The 20,387-nt window shown below is 43.1% G+C and overlaps 2 protein-coding genes across 14 annotated transcripts in view; one reads left to right on the top strand and one right to left on the bottom strand.

Annotated features, from left to right (window-relative positions):
- Positions 1-14,345, top strand: part of impdh1b (IMP (inosine 5'-monophosphate) dehydrogenase 1b) — a 23,100-nt gene extending 8,755 nt beyond the window's left edge. For 12 of the 13 annotated variants that reach the window (XM_077500787.1, XM_077500785.1, XM_077500788.1 and 9 more), the window contains 12 exons: positions 1,864-1,965; positions 2,039-2,113; positions 2,205-2,411; positions 2,506-2,593; positions 2,679-2,878; positions 2,975-3,065; positions 4,999-5,094; positions 5,235-5,378; positions 6,868-7,012; positions 7,108-7,251; positions 7,325-7,408; positions 8,194-9,294. In XM_077500787.1, coding sequence (XP_077356913.1) covers positions 1,864-1,965; positions 2,039-2,113; positions 2,205-2,411; positions 2,506-2,593; positions 2,679-2,878; positions 2,975-3,065; positions 4,999-5,094; positions 5,235-5,378; positions 6,868-7,012; positions 7,108-7,251; positions 7,325-7,408; positions 8,194-8,215 — 1,398 coding nt within the window. In that variant the 3' untranslated portion in view covers positions 8,216-9,294. Of the gene's footprint in view, positions 1-1,863; positions 1,966-2,038; positions 2,114-2,204; positions 2,412-2,505; positions 2,594-2,678; positions 2,879-2,974; positions 3,066-4,998; positions 5,095-5,234; positions 5,379-6,867; positions 7,013-7,107; positions 7,252-7,324; positions 7,409-8,193; positions 9,295-12,815 lie in introns of those variants that run through there. The other variant, XM_077500786.1, reaches the window with a different exon arrangement.
- Positions 9,342-20,387, bottom strand: prrt4b (proline rich transmembrane protein 4b). The gene is made up of 4 exons (XM_077500778.1): positions 20,283-20,387; positions 15,573-16,416; positions 13,496-13,591; positions 9,342-11,823 (listed from the first exon to the last, which is right to left on the bottom strand). Exons 2-4 carry the CDS (start codon positions 16,369-16,371, stop codon positions 9,842-9,844), a joined length of 2,877 nt encoding a protein of 958 aa, XP_077356904.1. The 5' UTR covers positions 16,372-16,416; positions 20,283-20,387; the 3' UTR covers positions 9,342-9,841.

The raw sequence follows: 20,387 nt of genomic DNA, 5'->3' as shown, positions 1-20,387 counted from the left end.
TCCCATCCGTCTCAATTGCCACGTCAAGATTTTCAGGCTTGCCCATAATCTCAAAAGTATGAATCTTGTGACATTTTCACTCTTGATCTCTTAAGAATTCCATTGAAATTTTACATAGAAGACATTAACTTGATGAAAGCCACATACTGAGAAGTAAAAACACTTGATTTCAAAACACGACTCTTATCTCATCAGCTTCTCATTTGTTTTTATCCAAGGAGTTGATTTCAGATAACTTTGTATTTACCAAACTTTTCCCATTTTCCAAACAAAATATTATAGGGTATGAGAACATTTTGTCAAATAAGAATAATATACAGTAATCCTGTATAAACAAATGTCGACATTATACTTTACCTTTGAAAAACATACTTATTTTTATTTATTTATGTATTTATTTATGTATTTATTTATTTATTTATTCATTTATTTTTTGTTTTTGCTTTTTACTGAAAATTATTATTACATTGCCTTTCCATTTATGGCCACTGGGTGACATGGGTCATTTGAAAATAAAATTCCCCTAATTTAATTAACGTGTTTTATTTTCCAAATAACTTTGAATATTGTCTCTTCTTATCTTTAAAGCTATACTGAGAAAATTTTTGTTTGGATAGCATAGGCATAAATATGTAGGTATCGCCCCATCCATCCATCCATCCATCCATCCATCCGTTTTCTGAGCTGCTTACCCTCACGTGGGTTTCGGGCATGCTGAAGCAACACGCCAACTTTGTCTTCTTGCTTTTTTTAGTGCCTTAGGCTTCTTCTTCGATACTTCACCTTTCTGTCATTGTGGCCTCACAGTCATGGTCCATGTGTGCCCCACTTGGCCTCTGTTCTTTACAGTGTGCCCATTCATGCATGACAAGCAAAAACAAGTCCACATTTGGCTCTGAGTAGACCCCCAGCACAATCTGGGCCGAGGTGTCACACAGAGGCCGTGTGTGTGCGTGTGTATGTGTATGTTGTGTGGACGTTCACATAATTCCCATCTCCCAGGTGGAATCTCACACATCAGTGCATGCTCTCTAAATGGAAGCGTGAGGTGGTTTCTACCCACCACCCCCACACACCCCTCACCTTCACCATGTGAGAAAAGGAGCCCACTTGCGAGTTAACGCCTGATAAGAATTTATTTGACCGGGAATATCATCATTATTGTTACGCCAATACCCCCACCCACACACCACCACCCCATGTGGGAAGTAGGTATCACTTTCCTGATAAAATTTGTGCTTGAATTAAAAAAAAAAAGAAAAAAAAAAGAAAAGAAAAATGATTGGCTCATTCAGCTACTGTTCCAAGATGAAATTGCGTCCTCATGTGGCTGATGTGCATAATACACTGGTTAGCTTATTTACTGTATTTTATTTTTATATTAATTTTGACTTTCCGGGGCACTGGCTCATTTCATTGAACATAATAGTCTGACAATATTTTTATAAAGTATTTTTTTATTATTGTGTGATTATTTTGTGTCAGTGTAATTAGTTTTTTTTAAATTGATTTTTGCTGAATGTGGTCAGAAATTGGCTCATATGTCATTAAACCAGTCATTTCTTGTGTTTATTTTTAAAATATATTTACCAATTGAGTAACTAATTAAAATAACATTCTCCTGTTTATTTAGTTATTCATTTATTAACAATCATTTTCCCCTGTCCGGACTTGATTGTTTTTTTTTTCTGTTTTATTTACTCGTATATTTAATTGTTTTATGAATGTATTGTGTATTATGTATGATTATTTTTAAATACGGAACTTAAAATAATAATAATAATAATAATAATAATAATAATAATAATAACACACCTGTTTATGGTACAGTGGTTTATGTTTTTTAAAATGTTCACCTGTCAGGATTTAACATCAGCGTTAACCAAGAAGATCACATTGAAGACCCCCCTCATCTCTTCCCCCATGGACACTGTTACAGAATCTGCAATGGCCATCGCAGTGGCGGTAAGATGTTGATTGCATGGGTGCTTTAATTATTCTGATTATGCCATTTCAAAAAATCTTATTGACTTCATAGCTAATGGGAGGCATTGGCTTCATTCACCACAACTGCACACCCGAATTCCAAGCCAACGAGGTCCGCAAAGTCAAGGTATGCTGGCTTTACCGCGTCATCATCAACCCACTCATTTTAAAAAATAAAGAAAGAAATCGTATTTCTACACATGCAATTCATATTTCAGCGATTCGAGCAAGGTTTCATCACAGACCCAGTGGTAATGAGCCCCCGCCAGACGGTCGGTGATGTGCTTGAAGCCAAAGTGCGCCATGGCTTCTCGGGAATCCCCGTCACCGAGACGGGCAAAATGGGCGGAAAGCTGGTGGGAATCGTCACCTCCAGGGATATCGACTTCCTGTCGGAGAAAGACCACACCAAGCCCCTGGCGGAGGTTTGTGCTCAGTGGGAATTCATGCAATATCTTACCCAGGGATGCATATTGAATAGGAACATTTATATAAATACTCTGGCTTGTGCTGTTTCAGGCAATGACAAAGAGGGAGGAGCTGGTGGTTGCTCCGGCAGGTGTCACCCTAAAAGAAGCAAATGACATTCTGCAGCGCAGCAAAAAAGGTAAAAACACCAATATTGTTTTTTTGTTTTTGTTTGTTTTTTTCCCTTTTCCCCTCCATTTGTTGACATTGTTGCTGCAAACCAGGCAAGCTCCCCATCGTGAACGACAACGACGAGCTGGTGGCCATCATCGCCAGGACGGATTTGAAAAAGAACCGGGACTACCCCCTAGCCTCCAAAGACTCGCGCAAGCAGCTGCTGTGCGGCGCCGCCATCGGCACCCGCGATGACGACAAGTACAGGCTGGACCTTTTGGTGCAGGCGGGCGTGGACGTGGTGGTGTTGGTGGGTCTTTTTACCATGCTTTTAGACAAAAAAAACACTCTCACACATTTAAAAAAAAAATGACAACCTTTTTTTTTTTTTTTTCTCTCCCTTCAGGACTCTTCACAGGGCAACTCCGTGTTTCAGATCAACATGATAAACTACATCAAGCAGAAATTTCCAGAATTGCAAGTGGTTGGAGGAAACGGTAAGTCAGAGGAGCTTAAAAATGCCATATTGTCACATATTCGCACCTTGTTTGGTAAATTTGTTGGGGGGACTTAAATGAAGTGTGTGTAATTCTGTGCAGACCCATCACCAGAGCCCAGGCTTAAGGGGGACAGATGAATGCATGGGTGGGCCCAATTATTTTGAATATGATAACCCTACAGACAGCATTAACTTGCCCAATATATTTGGATAAATTTATGTTGCACTACCGTGCATCTATCCATTGAATGGCACCCGTGACAGTATTATCATAGAAAGCATGTACAGTAGGGGTGTGAATTGCCTAGTACCTGACGATTCGATTCGTATCACGATTCACAGGTCACGATTCGATTCGATACCGATTAATCCCGATACGAATTTATAAGTCGATTGTTGCGAGTTTTTTTCATTCAAATTTAGAAAATACTAATCAGTAAGCTTGTAGAGTGTAAGATTCATATGAAAATGTATTATTTATTTATCTGAAATTTCAGTCTTATAGAGGTTGTAATCTGTTTCATGTTTGAACAGCATTAAAATAAAATATTAAGGCTTAATGTTCCGTTCATATAACATTCTTCCATGCTCAAGGTGTGAATCCTAACCCGAAGTCAGACGTTTTGTTGAATATTTTTCCATTAAAAACGGAAGTTTAAAAATCGATTCACACACACAAAAAAAAAAAAAAAAAAAAAAAAAAAAAAAAAAATGCAATGATGATAAGACTTTGAATCGGTAAGACTACCGAATGAACAATTCTGAGCTCTTTAAAAAAAAAAAAAAAAAAAAATCGATTCAGCCGCCTATTGAATCGATTCGAGAATTGCGCGATGTAGTATCGCGATATATTGCCGAATCGATTTTTTTTAACACCCCAATGTACAGTACATACACATACAGTAGACTGCAGCGGCGTCTTGAGTACGTTGATGCCGCAGACATATTGGATGAGGCAAAGTGAAGTTATTTGTAAAGACCGTTTCTTGGAGATCTATCATCAAGCCATTTGCCGATGTAATGGCAAATACAATTGTTACATCCAATATGGCGGATGCGTTGACATATTTGAACGGGCCACCTGTTTGAACGGTCTCTGCAGCAGAATTAAAAACAAAAAAGGAAAGCAAAATCCTACCTCATTTTAGATGCCCAAACGATATGTGGGTCCTGTGGCTATTGCAGATAAGACTGGTCATCAATCAAACAAAACCATACCACTATTTCCTCATATTGTAACGTCTTGCAAGAATGCCGCCAGAAAACGTTGCTTGGAAAGGTCACCCTTTTTATTTGTCTTGAACAAACGGCTACCGTTGGCTGTAGCCGACGCCGAAAACAACAATTCACGAGGGCGAGCATTAGAAGCAATGAACAGAAGCAGCCAACTCAAACGTAACGTGCCTCCTCACCACGAGACCTGTGTTGCGTTTACTAACACTCAGACATAAGACTGCTAAATAGAATGAATGGAAAAATATAATAATAAAAAAAGGAGAACCATTTTAGAGATCTGTGCCTCAAATGGGTGGGCAGAATCATCTTGGTGGGTGGGCACGGACCCCTATGGCCCGCCCATGGTGACGGGTGTGATTCTGTGTATGGTGTATTTGTAAATGTATAGTATTTGACAATAAAGAAATTGTAAATTTAACATTTTCTCATGTGTTGGTAAGTACATGGTTAACACTGTAGTTAAAATTTTTATCAAAGTGTATATAAAAGGTCTTCAAATTCCGAAATTGCATTTACCCTCTTAAATTGGCTTTTTAAACCTTCTGGGCAACTTTTAGCCTTTGTTTTTTCAACAGTGGCCTCGCATAAAATTGCACATCAGGCCAAATGACGAAATAAAATACTCTTGTGGTCCAGATGCCGCCGATTGCCCACCCATTTCTTTAAAAAAAACAAAACAAACATTTTCTTCTCAGTGGTGACAGCGGCACAAGCCAAGAATCTGATCGATGCCGGCGTGGACGCACTGCGGGTGGGCATGGGCTGCGGCTCCATCTGCATCACGCAGGAAGGTACTCATACAGCTTTGTTTTCTGTGTGCCTTCTCATGGTTGCCCATGGTAACCAGAGAGACACTTCTGGTTCTCTCCCTCTTCTATGTTGCCAAGGCAATGTCTGCCCCATTTATCAGCATCTGTTGCTGCGTTTACAGTTATGGCGTGTGGGCGGCCTCAGGGGACTTCTGTGTACAAGGTGGCCGAGTACGCCCGGCGCTTTGGCGTGCCCGTCATCGCTGACGGTGGAATCCAGACGGTGGGACACGTGGTCAAGGCACTCTCGCTGGGAGCGTCCACCGGTAAGAATGTCCCCAATGGAAAGACATTAGAAATGATTAAATAAATTCTAATTCGCTTTCCCACCACATTCATGACATATTATAGCAGTATAGTAGTTATGAAAAATTGTTGTTGGTAAATGTGGTTTGGCTGTTTTCCATGGCGCACTTGAACGCAGCAGTTTACGCACACCCGTGTAATGATGTCACCCATTCGCACTGGATTTTATTCATGCTACATGAAAATGCATTTCTGGAAGTTTGTTTTGACCTGTTTTCATATGGAGGACCAAAACTGCCAAAATTCAAGCTAAATAAATGACTAAAAGTGAAAATAAAAATTAATATAAAAAATATATATAATTCGAAAATTATATTAAAAAAAAATAAATATAAATGGAAATAAATCCGTTTTTATTTTCACTTTAGGTAATGTATTTAAGGTACCGGTATTTATTTAGTCATTTATTTATTTATGTAGTCATTTCTCTATTTATTTAGTCATTTATTTATCTATTTATTTAGTTATTTATTTATCTATTTATTTTATCATTTATCTATCTGTCTATTTAGACATTTATTTATTTAGTCATGTATTTAGTCATTTATTTATTTGGAATTTAGGCAGTTTTGGGTCGTACTGCCAAGTCAAAATGTTATTCAAATGAAGGGGCGGTCCTAAGCGTGCCTGTCATTGGTCGAGTGAGCAACTCGGCGAACAAGGAAGTCTCGCCGGCTTGCAATGGAGAGCTCCAGCAATGGACGATGATCGTGTCCACTGTCACCTCAACTTGCGACTTGAGTTGCTAGACAACAAGTGAGAGCAGACAGTGGACAAGATAGTCGTCCATTGCTGAGACTTCCTTGTTCGCCGTGCTGCTCACTCGACCAATGACAGACAGTTTGCAATGGCGGAGTCCAACCCAAGACACGCTTAGGACCCGCCCCCTCATTTGAATAACATTTTAACTTGGCAGTATGGCTCAGAACTGCCAAAATTCAAAATAAATAAATGACTAAATAAATAAATGACTGAATAGAAAAATAAATGAATAAATAAATAGATAAATAAATGACTAAATAAATTGATAAATAACTAAATAAATAAATAAATTACTAAAAGTTAAAATAAAAATGGATTTGTTTCCATTTATATTTTTTAGATATAATTTTTGAATTATATTTTTTTTATATTCATTTTTATTTTTCACTTTTAGTCAATTATTTATTTATTTATTTATTTAGTCATTTATTTATTTCGAATTTTGGCAGTTTTGGTCCTCCATATTTTCATGCCTGCAGGAAATAACACAAGAGTGCAGGAAATTGGATATTTATGTAAATACCGGTAGTAAGGAGCTATAATAATACACACATTTGAAGAAATATCAAATCCTCCTAGAGCACAGGTGTCAAGGCCAAGACCCGTATGCTTTGGCAAAAGCATGTCAATCAGATCCTTGAAATGCTATTTCCTTATCTAATAGTTTCCCGCCTTTTTCCGTTATAGTCATGATGGGCTCCCTGCTGGCAGCGACCACCGAGGCTCCCGGTGAGTACTTCTTCTCAGATGGCGTGCGGCTCAAAAAGTACCGTGGCATGGGTTCCCTCGATGCCATGGAGAAGAGCACCAGTAGCCAGAAACGTTACTTCAGGTGTGCTCAAGTCGCACTGTACTACATTATAAAAACAAGTGTGGGGTGTAGATTTGACGGGTGTTTTTTTTTTTTTTGTCTTTTCAACATGACAGCGAGGGCGACGCCGTGAAGGTGGCACAGGGTGTTTCGGGCTCAGTGCAGGACAAGGGTTCCATCCACAAGTTTGTACCATACCTCATAGCCGGTATCCAACATGGCTGCCAGGATATCGGGGCCAAAAGTCTCTCGGTGCTCCGGTGAGGACAGCCTCAATTCTTCTTCCGCATATAATTCAACAGCACCAGCTAAACACGTTTGTTATTTTGTTAGCTCCATGATGTACTCTGGAGAGCTCAAGTTTGAGAAGAGGACCATGTCGGCACAGGTGGAAGGAGGCGTTCATGGACTTCACTCGTAAGTAGCGCTTTTTCCAACGTTAGAAGCTTCGAGCACGCTTCATGCTTAACCATTTAAATCATTAAAAAAAATAGCATTACAAATTAGATGTACGGAAAATGTGTATTTTATTCATGAAACAGACTCAAATCATCCACATTTTGAGTTAAAGTGATTTATTTAATGTTAAATGGCTGGAAATGACACAAGAGGGTGGCAAAAGAAATCATTTTGCTTCCTATTCAAATGATAAAATGATTTTTGGACACTTATGAGACAGCGTCAAATCTTCGTACTAGCATAATTGTTAAGCTGAAGACCTGAATATGGCCATCATATGTCTAGAAATAATGGATAAGCGATATCAATTACATTTTTTGAAAATGATGAGTAGTCTTTTGTGGCAAATAATCTCAGCATGAAATAAGGTATAAAACTCTCAGGGTGGAATATTGGATATCCGTGTATAGATTAATTTGGAAAAGTTTTTGTCAAAATAACCAAAATAGTCTTTTGACTGTGTCATTTCCAGGATGAAATAAAACTGAACATGAACTCTAAAATGTGATGTTGGGCTTAAGAGTATTTCCTCAAGTGCGGGTGTTAACAAAAAGGGTACAAGGCTATTAACCTTTTTAGCGTGCTTACTAGAAACACTTGAGAGCTTTTCTAACAACAGCGTGGAGTCTTGCATGCGCTTGAGTGGCTTTTAATGCAGCAGCTAACCATTAAACAAAATGGATGCCGCACTTGAAATGACACATCCGGTACTAATTGTGTTTCCTTGCGTCTCACCTCGACAGTTACGAGAAGCGTCTTTACTGAGCTGCGGATGGGCCATCATACCACCTTATTAAAAAGAAAAGAAAAAAAAAAAGAAAGTGACCAAATGTTTAAATGACGATAAACCTCCCACCCCACCCGCCATCATGTCCACGTCTAGTTCATCTCCACACCCGACTCTCCACCAACATCAAGTTCGCAGGCCGGGGTAGGGGAGTAGCGGAGGGCACTTTGCACGTAAAAAGCGGCACGCCTGGGTTTCCAGATGTTCCTTGATGACACATTTGAGTCTTGCGTCGCGGCTCTACGTTTGTGGTCGTGTTTTTGTTTTTCGGGGCGAGTTCTCTTGTTTACTTTGGACCCTCGGGCGCCGCCTACAATCAGCACAGCCGCCTCCAGTCATTCATGAGCCCAAATATCACACGATCGGGACCAAAAACAATATAATCAGGTATGTTTCCATGAGTGGGTTTGTTATGGAAAAGCTGTACAGTCTCTTCTGGACTTTGGATGGAGCAATGAAGGGTTTTTGATATGCATGTCCTTTTTCCACAAGCCCAACGTATTTTTATTAAGCTTTGTTGTAACTGCATACGCACTGCCAAGTGTATTTATACGTGCTCTTTTTGTAATGTCAGAACCAAATATAGTGAAAACAAACAAAACAACTAGCCTGTTTGTTAACTTGTTACACTCATTCCCATGTTTTGTTTTTTGTTGTTTTTTTTTTTTAATAAATGCCTTTTGTTGTTTTTACCGGAAAAATGCCTTGATAGGTGGTCCCGTTAAAAAACTTGCTGCGCTTGTCTCGCTGTTGTAGTAGATGTGGCCTTAAGCTAAGGCCTCACAGTTTCTACCTAAAGCTAAAGTACTTCTCCCAGCACTGGGTTGGCTTGACTAACACAAGTCTTGTCAAGAAAATGTCCAGAAAAGTACAGATAAATTCCCACATACAGACTTTGACATGTTTTTGTTGTTCTTTTCCTATCCTGAATGGAGAAGACTTGGTTTTTGAGTGTTTGCTTTTGGGACACCGCCTGTTACTGTTTAAAAAGCGCTCAACATAGGGAGCGCTGCTTTACTGTTCAATTTGGTGAAACAAATAAAGAAATTAAACTGTTCTCGTCAGCTGTCTTATTGGGGCTAAAAAAAAAAAAAAAAACAGTCATTGGTTTACAGATAAACTTTATTAAACTTTGTGTGTGCATTTTGCGTATATAAATTAGTCAGCACAGGGTAGCAGTTCATGTAGAAATATTTAAGGGAATGGCCAGCAGAGGACGCCACTTGCTCACTTGCATCCTCATAAAGTTTGTGCTTAAGTTGAATTGAACTTCAGTAGTATTTTATAAGTGCTAAATAATACACAAATGCAGTAAACCATGAGCTGTTGTATCCATTATTGTGTTAGATATTAGTTATTTTGGCTATACTTGACAGATTTTTGACTTACTAGGCAGAAAAAGTGTAAAACTTACAAACTACCCGTTATTTCATACATTTTTGGCACTTAAACCCGCATAGACATTCACTAATGACCATTTAAAGACACACCTACCAAATGTGTTATTTGGCAGCTGTGGTTTACCATACACTTGTAAACCTGCTGCCAAAATAAACCCTTACATTTCACCTTCTCATGAAGTCCTCACGTCAAGTCTTTGTCCATTACAAGTCAATGGTCTCGCTGCAGATGCTGAGCGCATCGATTTGTCTGCAAGCGCTCACAAACTCCTCCTGCACCGATCGGTCGGCCTCAGACGACATATCGAGGTCAAGGCTCTCCTGTGAGGTTGCGCCCAGCGTTTGGTAGTGCCTCTGTGGGTTGCTCTGCTGCTGAGCTTGTGCTTCTGGACTTGGGCAGAGGACCAGTGAAGAGTCTCCGATGGATGCTCGATACAAGGAGCTGGACGAGGAGCTTCCCCTCCAGCGCTCGGGAGACGAGCAGCTGGAAGAGGACGGGGATGGAGATGGATGACCCCTGGCTATAATCTCCCCTGCTTTGGAAGTTATGTCTGCACAAGAGGAGGTCCGGTAAAGGCCATGATCATCTAAGCGGGGATCACACAGGCTGGGAAGTTTACTATGGTTGTTTACGGGTGAGTTGCTGCTCTGTGTGGGCCTGTTTGTGCTGAAAAGGCTCATTGGGAAAAAAGCCTCGCCGAAGAGGGCCTCATCGATGCTGCGACGTAGGTTGATGGGCGACGGCGGCCTCAGGTCTGTAGTGGAGTCACTTGTAAAGGAGGATCCGCCTGAAGGCTCTCCACCGCCTCCATTTCCGAGTTTCTGCGAGTCCTTCATGTCCGAATTTCCTTCAGGATCTCGATAGGCCAGAGCCCGGTTGCTGTGGTACAGGAAGTCTAGCCCGTTTAGACTGCTAGACAGCCTCTCGTCCATGAGAGTGTAGAGAGGAAGGCTCTCTGTCTCACCGAGGCCGACCGTGTCCACAATAGCGAGTTTCTCTTGATGGCCTAAACTCCACTGGCAGCTCCCTGGAAGGATGGGTGCCTTTGACGCCAGCAGTTCAGTCCAACAGCTTCCAGCGGACGCTAGCTGGTCAGAGCAGTAGACTGGTTGTGCCACGACCAGTGCCAAGGTGAGGCAAACACCCAATTCGCACAGTCTGCAGCTGAATTGAAAAGTCCACCAGCACCACGGGTGGAAGACTTCCTCTCCCCCAGTGACACCCATAGCATTGAGCATCGCGTACAGCTGCAGCCCCGCACAGGCTAAACAAAACAGCGCGGAAAGACAAACCGTTACGGCCGCACGATCCCAGTCGCGGCTCTCGGCGAAGGGGCAACGGTTATATCGCTCGGCTGGTGTCGGGGAAGTGTTGTTCAGGTGGTAGATGTGCTTGGAGTCTGCGCGCACGTAGACGTAGAACACAAAATAAGCAGTGGACAGGAAGGTGGCAAGGACTACAAAGGCTCCACGGGAGATGAGGGACAGGAAGAGGCAAAGTGGAGGTTTTTGCTGGTAAAACTTCAGCATGGTCCCTGGACCGAAGGCAGCAGTGAAGTGCAAGGTGACCAAACAGGCCAAGAAGCAGGGTCTTTGGAAGGCCGAGTAGGAAAGCTGCATTCTGGAGCGCATGGAAAGCAGAAGGAAAACCAAGCCGAATGCCGCCGTCAGGCAAGGGAACGGTGCCTCATAGAGCATCAGCGAGGCCTCGCTGGAGGGCAAGCGGTCCTGGTGGCCGTATGCGTCATACAGGAGCGAGAAAGATCTGGTACCCCCGGCGGCCAGTAGAAACAGGCTGACCAGAGCAAAGTAGCCACAACCAGATGGACAGCGCAGAGGCAAGCAGAGAAGGTTGAGTGCAGAAGCCAACGTTAGCATCGCAAAGACACAACCGGCGCCGTACACGTGCGCCTCCCAGGCCAGGCCCCAGGCTGCCATGGCGCTGTTCCAGTCTGTGTACAGCGGAACCAACATGAGAGGAGACGAGAATGCCGAAGGGATGCTTGACTGGTTTGTGCTTGTGTTGTTTTGTGCCGGCTTCATGTCTGATGATGTCATCGATTCCCAGTCGCCTGAGAAGTTGCAGTTCCCGGAGTGTTCTTTATTGCAGTCTGGGAGGAACGTGACGATGTCACTCGACATCCAGGTCTCTGTTTGAAGCTTTTGTGACCTTTCTGCTGTAGTCCCTTAAAAAAAAAAAGCACAAAATCAGTTTTCTTGACTTCAAATTAAATTATACCCATGTTAATCCCATAAATCAATCGTTGCCCGCATTCCTGCTATCTTTTCACCGCAGAGAAAAACATTGAGAACCAGTAGTCTGACAATGATGTAGAAAGAGGGATTCATTGCTGTCATGTGTGCTGGCTCATCCGTCATTTTGCTGCAGGCTTATTGCAGACAATCAAGAACCAGGCTCTCTTAATAGACCCCAGACCTCGAGAGTAATAACCCGGCAATATAGGCAATTGCACTGTGGGCTGGATTAGTGTTGTTTTGCAGGAAATGTGTACATCAAAATAGATCTAAAAGCATTGAGAAGGCATTAGAGATCAGAAGTACGCATACCAGACAGGCCCACTAATTGTTTCCTTTTGCAGATTTCATGCGGTTTCACACCTTTTTTATTGATTAATTTTTTTCCATCCCTCCCTTTTCTTGTCCCTTAATTTGCTCGTTTTGTTTATGTTCCCATGGGCCGCCACCTTCAAATGGGACACTCACTTACGTGGGCTTGGTGTTTTGTTTTAACTAGGCCAATCATGTTTAACCTGCGCTTGTTTGCTCCAGTTGCAAGAAGAGACACGTCTGCGTTTACTGTACTTGAGTGACAGAGCATTTTCACAAGTAGTCATCTTGTCGCATTTTCACCCCATTTAAACCTGGATTATTGTAGCAGGTTGTAATGCAAACGTCAAGCTGGAGGAAATATGACAACCCTATCTGAGAGCATGGTGCAGCAATTGGTTTTATTAGTCAGTTGTCGGGATTTAGGTGCATATTCACCAATGTTTTTGTCTTATTAAAAACATGTTCTGAATGTCTATGCTGCTGTTGATGTCATCCTGCCAGGCCAGAAATATTAACCTATAGGGGGAAGCATGACCAGAGGGTCAAACAAACATCGATAAAGGAGGTGTGACTCAGAAATGTGTCGGTCTGTGTGTTTGCTTTCCAGGGCGATCGAGATGCCACCCTAGGGACGCGTGGATGGAAAACCTGACTGATCTTTGCACTAACATCAGTGCACGTTTGTGCTGACAGTCTGGTGGACCACAAAGCAAGGACAGCTCGCAGAATTTAGGTTCTGCTGTGTGCCGCTAGGTCACGTGACACATTCCTGTGGGAACAACTCGGTCACATCTGCAGTGCTTGGTATAAAACACCAATGACAGACTATCGTATCCCAGGTTTGATTCCCAGCTGTTGCAAATCCACCTGCTGGGGCCTCTCAGGGCAAATACACCATCCACAGTCACCTTCACACATGGAACTTGAGAACAAGATGACTTCCGCTAAAACAAGTGACACATTTAGAAAATCTATTTCTGGAGAAATCGCTTCTGCTATTCTGGAGCGAGCAATAGAAGAAGTGGGTTACAGCTGCTCCTGCGAACTGGGCCACATATGTCACCAGAGATCGATTTTCATCATGAGTTGTATATGTCGTATCCCATGAGAGAAATAGCAAGACAATAATGGCAGCAGCACTTTTATTAGACAGCACTTTATCGATGGTATATCGTTGATGGTGTTAGATCATCTTAAATCTGAACATTTTACCTCCCTTCAACAATGAAATTGGACGCGGACTCATGCAGTTTAAGGGATGGGGAAGGAGCAGAACTCTGAGCTCACCAATTATTCCTGACAGGGACGTTGCTAGTAGCGTTGAAACATCCGTCATGTAGCCATCAGGGGCCGCACCTTCCTCATCCGCCTGATCTGCCTTAGCTGTGAAGAAACGAGCGGTTTAAGCTCTGGGTGGCTTCAGAGAGAAATGACACACACAAAATAATAGTTTAACACTACACTGCACTTGGAGTGGAATGACTGTGTATCTTAACCCAGTTGTGTCAAATGGGTCAGCCTGGCCTCCACTTTTATGCAGCCAGTCATCCACGGCACTTTGTGTGGATCTCCGTAGCCTAATTGCATTGATGTTTCGACGTGCATGTGCTGCCATTTTACCATTATAGACCATCTAGAAACAAACAAACAAACAAAAACCCTACATTCTGTGCAGAAATTGGTCAGGCTGAAATTTAGCTGTCTAAATTTAGATTGTGTATTCTGATCTTCTAAGTGATTAAGACCAAAGTGTCAAAATGACATCTTAAACTGTTGGGATATGTGGATATAACATGTGTTAACAGTGAAAGTATGTTTTCTTCTGTGTATTTGTATCGTTTTAACAAGTAGTAATGATTTCCAGCCAGTGAAGTTTCTGCCTCTGGTCCATGTAGTGATTGGATTTAAGGCTAAAACCTTTAGCCTTTAGTCATCCTGAAACTCTTGACTAATGTGTTGATATGACAGCTTACAGAACTGGGATGATTGGACATGCTGTATTTTGTTTAGTAGTCACAAAGTGTCAGCTTTCACGTGTCTGTTAGCAGCCTCTTGTGTTGTTTTCAGCACTGGTAGCGGCTCCGAGCCAGTGTCCAGTCATATCATGCAGTGATTAACTAATTGTCTTTATTCACCCTTAATTAAAATCTTCACCAAGGTGTGAAAATGACAGCTGACAGCATTGGGCTGTCTGGATATTCTGTATGTTTTTAGCAGCCTATGTGCAATGCTTGCGCTATTAGCATCCTCCTGTTTCATTTTAAGCACGTTTACATGACAGCTTTCCCTGCAAGGAAATCTCCTTGTCAAAACACTTCAGTTTTCAAAGCGGCTACGGGAGCTTAGCGCTTGTCAGGATTTGTACAAAGCTGACAAAAGGTGGAGGGGCAGGATGGGAGGAGCGGGAGCATGTTCAGCTTTGGTGAACAGCGGCTGGCGAGCGTGTGGTCCCACTGGAGCTGTGGATGGTTTCGCTGACTGTGCGCTCAGAATACTGATACTCTGCCATAATCAGGGGTGGTCCCCCTCCCCACTGGCACATTGTACACAAGCGGAACATGTAGCGACACTGCGGTTTTGCATTGCTCCTGCAGCTTACCATGGGATTATTATCGCACCCCAGAGTTTTTGGATCATTTGTAAACGTCCTTGCGGGAAAACTTGCGGGTCTCTGTCCACACCGGTGGACAGATGGCTTGTCAATCACATGATCTAAATCCCCCACCCCATGATTAATCTGCCCCACCTTTGGTCAGTGGCGCTGGGGGTGGGGGGGGCAAACGCACACGAGGCACTTTTATCAAATGTCCAGGGACCCCAACTTCCCCTTCCCCCGCAGGCTTGGATTAATCGACTGATCAACTTCCGGCCTAACCTCTAACCCGACATGATGGATGTGTCTGATTATTAAGCATACGGATAACGTCTGTCAGGAGGGGGATGGGCTTTGGAGAGAGAGGAGGTTCCTTCAATGTCACTTTGGTCTTTATTAGCGAAACATTTCCACTCTCACCCTTTTCAAGCAACCTCTATGAAGACAGGTTATAAAACATGCACTTAATTTTGGCATTGATAAGTATATCAACTGGAGGAGCCATAAAAGCTAAGAGAATCCTAAGCTTTTCTTTTGAAGTTGAATTTACAGCCTTTCATCAATGCAGTTGTGACGTAGACTTGTTTCTAATAGTACTTGACAGCTTTTCCACACGATCTTTAATGACATGTCAGAATTGCGCATTGACAACCTAACCTCTATGCAGGCCTTTTGACAGCCAACTATTGAACACATGTCTGTATATGATTGATCAGCCTTGCACAATCGATCCCACCACCATTGATTTGTCAGACTTTTTTTTTTTTTTACCTTTTTCTTTCGGTACAGTAACCTTTCCACTTGTGGTGGTGGTGGTGATCACCCCCATACTGGTGGTCCGAGTGGTGTGACTTTCTGCTGAGCCTTGTGCTTTTACTGAAGTGGTGTCAACAGGAGTGAAGGCTGGGGTCAGTGTGATTCCCATTCCAGGGTTTGTTGCCTTGTTGGGAGGAATTGTGATTTCTGGTGCCATCGTTGCCGACAGCGTATGTAAAAACTCGTTGTCGTCCTTTGGGAAGCGCTGCACTGTTAATGGTAGTGTCGTGTCCCAAGGTGGGTGTCTGTGTGTCCCATTTTGTTCCAGCGTGCTTGAGCTGGTGGGACTCTGAGTATTTCTGATATGCGTTGCAGAGGTTGCAACAAGAGTGCCATTGTCACTTCTACCGTGTGGAGGATGTGATGTTCCTGCAAGAAGACTTTCCGTCCTTATCTCAGTCACGCTGCTTCGGAACTGAGTGGAACTAGTGGGAAGTGCAGAGGCTTCAGACATGATCCCATCTCCAGACCCGGATTGATCGATTGGGTCTGACAGCTCTTGGCCGGTTGTGTTCAACTCTGCAGGCTCACTTTCACCCCCAACAGGATAAAAAGGCAGACGGAACGGCAGTGACGGAAGGGACGGGAGCTTTGGCAGGCTCGGGGTCCACCAGTAGGAGCCGGTTTTCTTTTGGGGTGGCTTTTCTCTGGAAGGTGTTGGTCCCCAGAGCCCCTCTTCATCAGCTGAGGCCTGCTTGTGAACCAGAAGAAGACACCAGAAGCACAGGGCCAATGTCCGGTGGAGGTGAAGCATGCTGTCGTCAGTGCCTTGTGAATTGGTTACATGTTTAGAAATGACCTAGAAAACAAAGACAAATAGGGCACGGTGTGAGATGAACATTTTTGGAAGGTCAGCTCAATCTATTTGCCAGCTCCTTGGAGCGACTGATGGACTTTTCAGACCCAAAAACGTTCACCCGCCAAAAACCATTTAAGTATTTCAGACCCCTTCAATTACTGGTTTCCCTTTTAGATGTTAAGGTCATTATTTACAATTACACTTCTCAGACTTCCATCAAAATCTAGCCAGGGGAGTCTGGTCCAGCTCAAGAATAAGTTAAGGGAACTTCTTTTTCTTTTAAGTTGAAAGTCACTGGACTGTTGCCTCAGTGAAAAGATGAGGGGACCAAAGGAATTTCCCCCTACGAGAACAACAACCTGTATCCCCCCCTTAAGCCCCCAGCTCCCCCTTTCTCTTCCTCCTTCCCTGCTGGCTCTAAATCTCTAGTGTGTTTATACGCTCACGTGGGAGAGAAAACGCCAATATTCCACCGTAGCTAAATTAATTCCCCATTAGAAGAGCTCAAAGTCTTTAATCCGGACCACAGCATGACTACGGAGGAAGGCGGGGTGGGGACTGGGGTGTTTGGGGGGTCAAACTCATGCTTCCCACACACTCCCTAATTTTAGAATCTCATCTGTACAACATTAAAGCCATCCTGGGTGTTTTTCGGCCCATGTTCGAGCACGCAAGCAGTCCACCTACACACTTTGGATGACTTTCATGCGTGCAAAGATCGCAGAGAAGAACGTCTGGGGGCATCTTGCCATTGTGCGCCCACGCACACTGTTCTGTGGTGCGCCCACACAAACTCACTTACAAATTTTATATTGGAGATGATAGCAGAAAAGATGTCGTTTTTGCCTGAGATCCTGGCCAAATTATCTTATCGTTTATCCATTATTTACACGTTTGAGGCTATCTATTATTTATTTATCTCACATTTCACACGTTGGTATCACTTTCACTTCATCTCATCTCATATGGAGAAGGGGAAACTCGCATCAGACACAAAATACTATAATTTGCAGATTTTTTTAATACATGGTTGGTGTTTGGGGTTATTTCCCAGGTGTGTCTGTGCACTTTATGAGTTGTGAGCTGAGCTTTCCCTTCTCCATCTCAGCCAGTCAGCTTCTTGCCTTCTGTCTTGTTGTGTTATTATTGCTGTTATAATTTTTTTGGTTTGCTGTTTTGCATGGTGGGACTGTTGCTTGGAGTATTTTAGCTTGGCTATGTGCAACAGCTAGCTGATCATTTTTTTCTGTCTATACTTTTAGACAGATATTTGTTGTTGTTGGCTGTCTTTCCAAACCTGTCTAGAAGCTTGACATGTGAAAGTCTTTATATACAGTATTCAACAACCTTAAATATGTTTAGTCACCTCCTCCCAAGTGAAAAGCTGGCTATGTTAGCGTAGGATGCTAAACTAGTTAACATGCCGTAATGCTACCAAATGCGCCCTCAGATACACCTAAAAATGTTATATTTTAATAAAATACAGGAGTCACACCAAAATAGCCCCCAAGAACCCCCAAAACAAGACCACAGTGTGCCATTATCCGGCCCTTTTCCCTTGTCACATCACCCAATGCTTATCCTTAAATCAAGGCATTGTCTTTTGTGACAGGCAGCAGAGCAAATGGAAAGGAGCCATAAAAAGTGCAGCCAGTGAGAATTTACAGGCCTCCCTTCCATTATGGGGTAATGCTGCTTGACCAAGCAGAGCAGAAGCAGGAGGATGGCAGAGGGTCCAAGCGAGACATCATTGACACGCCATTGTCGCATTCTCAGGCCGGGAGAGTCAACTGTGCCGCGGTCTGCCTGATTGTCTTTTACGTTTGCTGCCAGAGTTGCTTCCATTAAGTGAGCAAACACTCCCCACCGGCTTTCCAATGAGTGTGTCTCTCCACTATCTAAATGAACCCGACCCCAGCCTTTCACAAACAAGCACCACTTTGCTGATAATAATAGAGTGGGGAAAGCTTGAAAGAATGGAGGCACCGCAGTCTTAAGTATACGGTACAAGAGCTTGTTGCCAGACTTTTGGAGGAATCACCTCCCCTCCAAGTCTTATCATTGAAGACATTTGATGGATTTGAGGTGAGAGCTCAAATCAAGTGTGCCTTGACGGTTTGCTTTGCGCTCTGCAACAGATAAGGTACCCCAGTGTTCCAACAAATAATGGTAAAAAAACAGTCTTCCTAAGACTTGTCCAGCCTAACATCTGACTTGTGAACCGGTATTATTCTTCATATCACATCACCCCGTTGTGGCTTTGCACATTCAAATAATTCAATACCTAGAAACACTAGTGCCAACATCTGGAACAGCAGTAGGGCTGTATATGTTTTTATTCCTTAACTCTTTGACTGCCAGGCGTTATAAAAACAAAACAAAAAAATCCACAGTGCCAGCCGCTTTTGAGCATTTTAGCTCATCTTTCAAGGCAAAAAGAATATTGTTTGCCTTTACTACATATACAATGTGGCTACGAAATGAAAGATCGCATTCCATTAATTGGAATTTTACTAATCATCATGAAACGTCTTTGGCAGTCAAAGAGCTAGTCAACTAAGCTACTTTTCCCCTCACCTTTTTAGATTCCTGTCCCCTGTCCTGCGAAGAGGGGAAAGAAGTTGAGCTTAAATTTGCCAGCTTTCTTCCTACTTTCAGAGGCGTAACAAAGTTTAAGGGTCTGTGACCAGAGTGTGAACTTGCTACCCACATCCGCTTGTGTTGAAAACACTTGTCACTGTTGTTGCCATGCATCTACTGTAATGGTGTGAAAGAGTCTTTGGTGCTAAATTTCTTACTGTGGCCCACTGGTGGCATTGCACTTCTGAAACTATGTCGGAAGCTGGCAAATTCCCGGGTTGACTTCAGCTCCACCATCCTGCATTGGTACTTTACAATATGGCGGCCTTACACTTCTGATACTATGTCAGAACTTGGCAAATTCTTAGATTGACATCAACCCCACCATCCCGCCCTGATAGCACATCAGAAGCTTGCAAACATTTGGTTTGTTGCCAATCTCAGCATTTTGCATCAGGACCTTACACAATGGTGATGTCACGTTTCTGAGACGATTTCAGAAAGAACCTGGCAAATTGTTGGCTCAACCTCCATACTACCACCCTGCATCGGTACCTTGTACACAGGACGACAAGCTAGGGAAAAGCTGTGTAGATGGCTTGTGTAAAAGTGGCTACGGCTTATGAACTATCCTGGGTTGCCGTGGTATTCTAAGGAATCCCAAGTGGAGACCGTTTTGGTCTCCAAGTTCACCGCCCGTGACAGACCTGATGGTCGCTGTACTTGTCAAGTCAACATGACCCCAGTAAGCAGCAACGTTAGCATCGTTTGTCAACAAAATGAGCAAGTAGTTGTTTTCAAATTGACACCATACAAGCCGGTCAATAAGTTCTGTCACGTCATTTGACCGTGACCAGCAGTCTGGTCCCAAAATAGCCAACAGTGCAATGTCATCCGTTGTCACGTTGTCGTGTGGGGTTTAAAGAGCGTTGAGAGAAGATTAATTCCCTAAGTGTTCTAATCTGTTGTTTCCAACAGATGCACACACCTTCTACTACTTGCCCTCCCACCTCTATTTCACAATCAGAAAACCTGTTGATTTCCTCCAAAGCTGTCAATTAGCCGACTGCACCGCCGCTAATGAATTCAGCAATGGCTAAAACGGACCCAGCAGGCACTCGAACAGATGCACCGACAGCCTCCGTGCTAATCCCAGGATTGGAGCACCTTTCTGCGTCTTGCTGACATGCGCGCACGCATTCTTGAGCCGTCGCGGTGATTGCAAGTCATTGCCATGCAACGAGCCAAACACCTTCTCCCAATAAAACACATGCTGAGTGGCTTACCTGCAGATGTTTGGGATAAGACGCGGAATTCCCAAGCACCTTAGCAGTGTGTCGGTGCGTGTGCGCTGCAAGAGAAGCTCTATCATTGTGTGTCAGCCTCGGTCC

This window comes from Festucalex cinctus, chromosome 16, assembly GCF_051991245.1.
Source record: "Festucalex cinctus isolate MCC-2025b chromosome 16, RoL_Fcin_1.0, whole genome shotgun sequence".
Classification (NCBI taxonomy): Eukaryota; Metazoa; Chordata; class Actinopteri; order Syngnathiformes; family Syngnathidae; genus Festucalex; species Festucalex cinctus.
The sequence above is the reverse complement of the archived record's forward strand: the minus strand, read 5'-3'. Positions and strand labels throughout refer to the sequence as shown.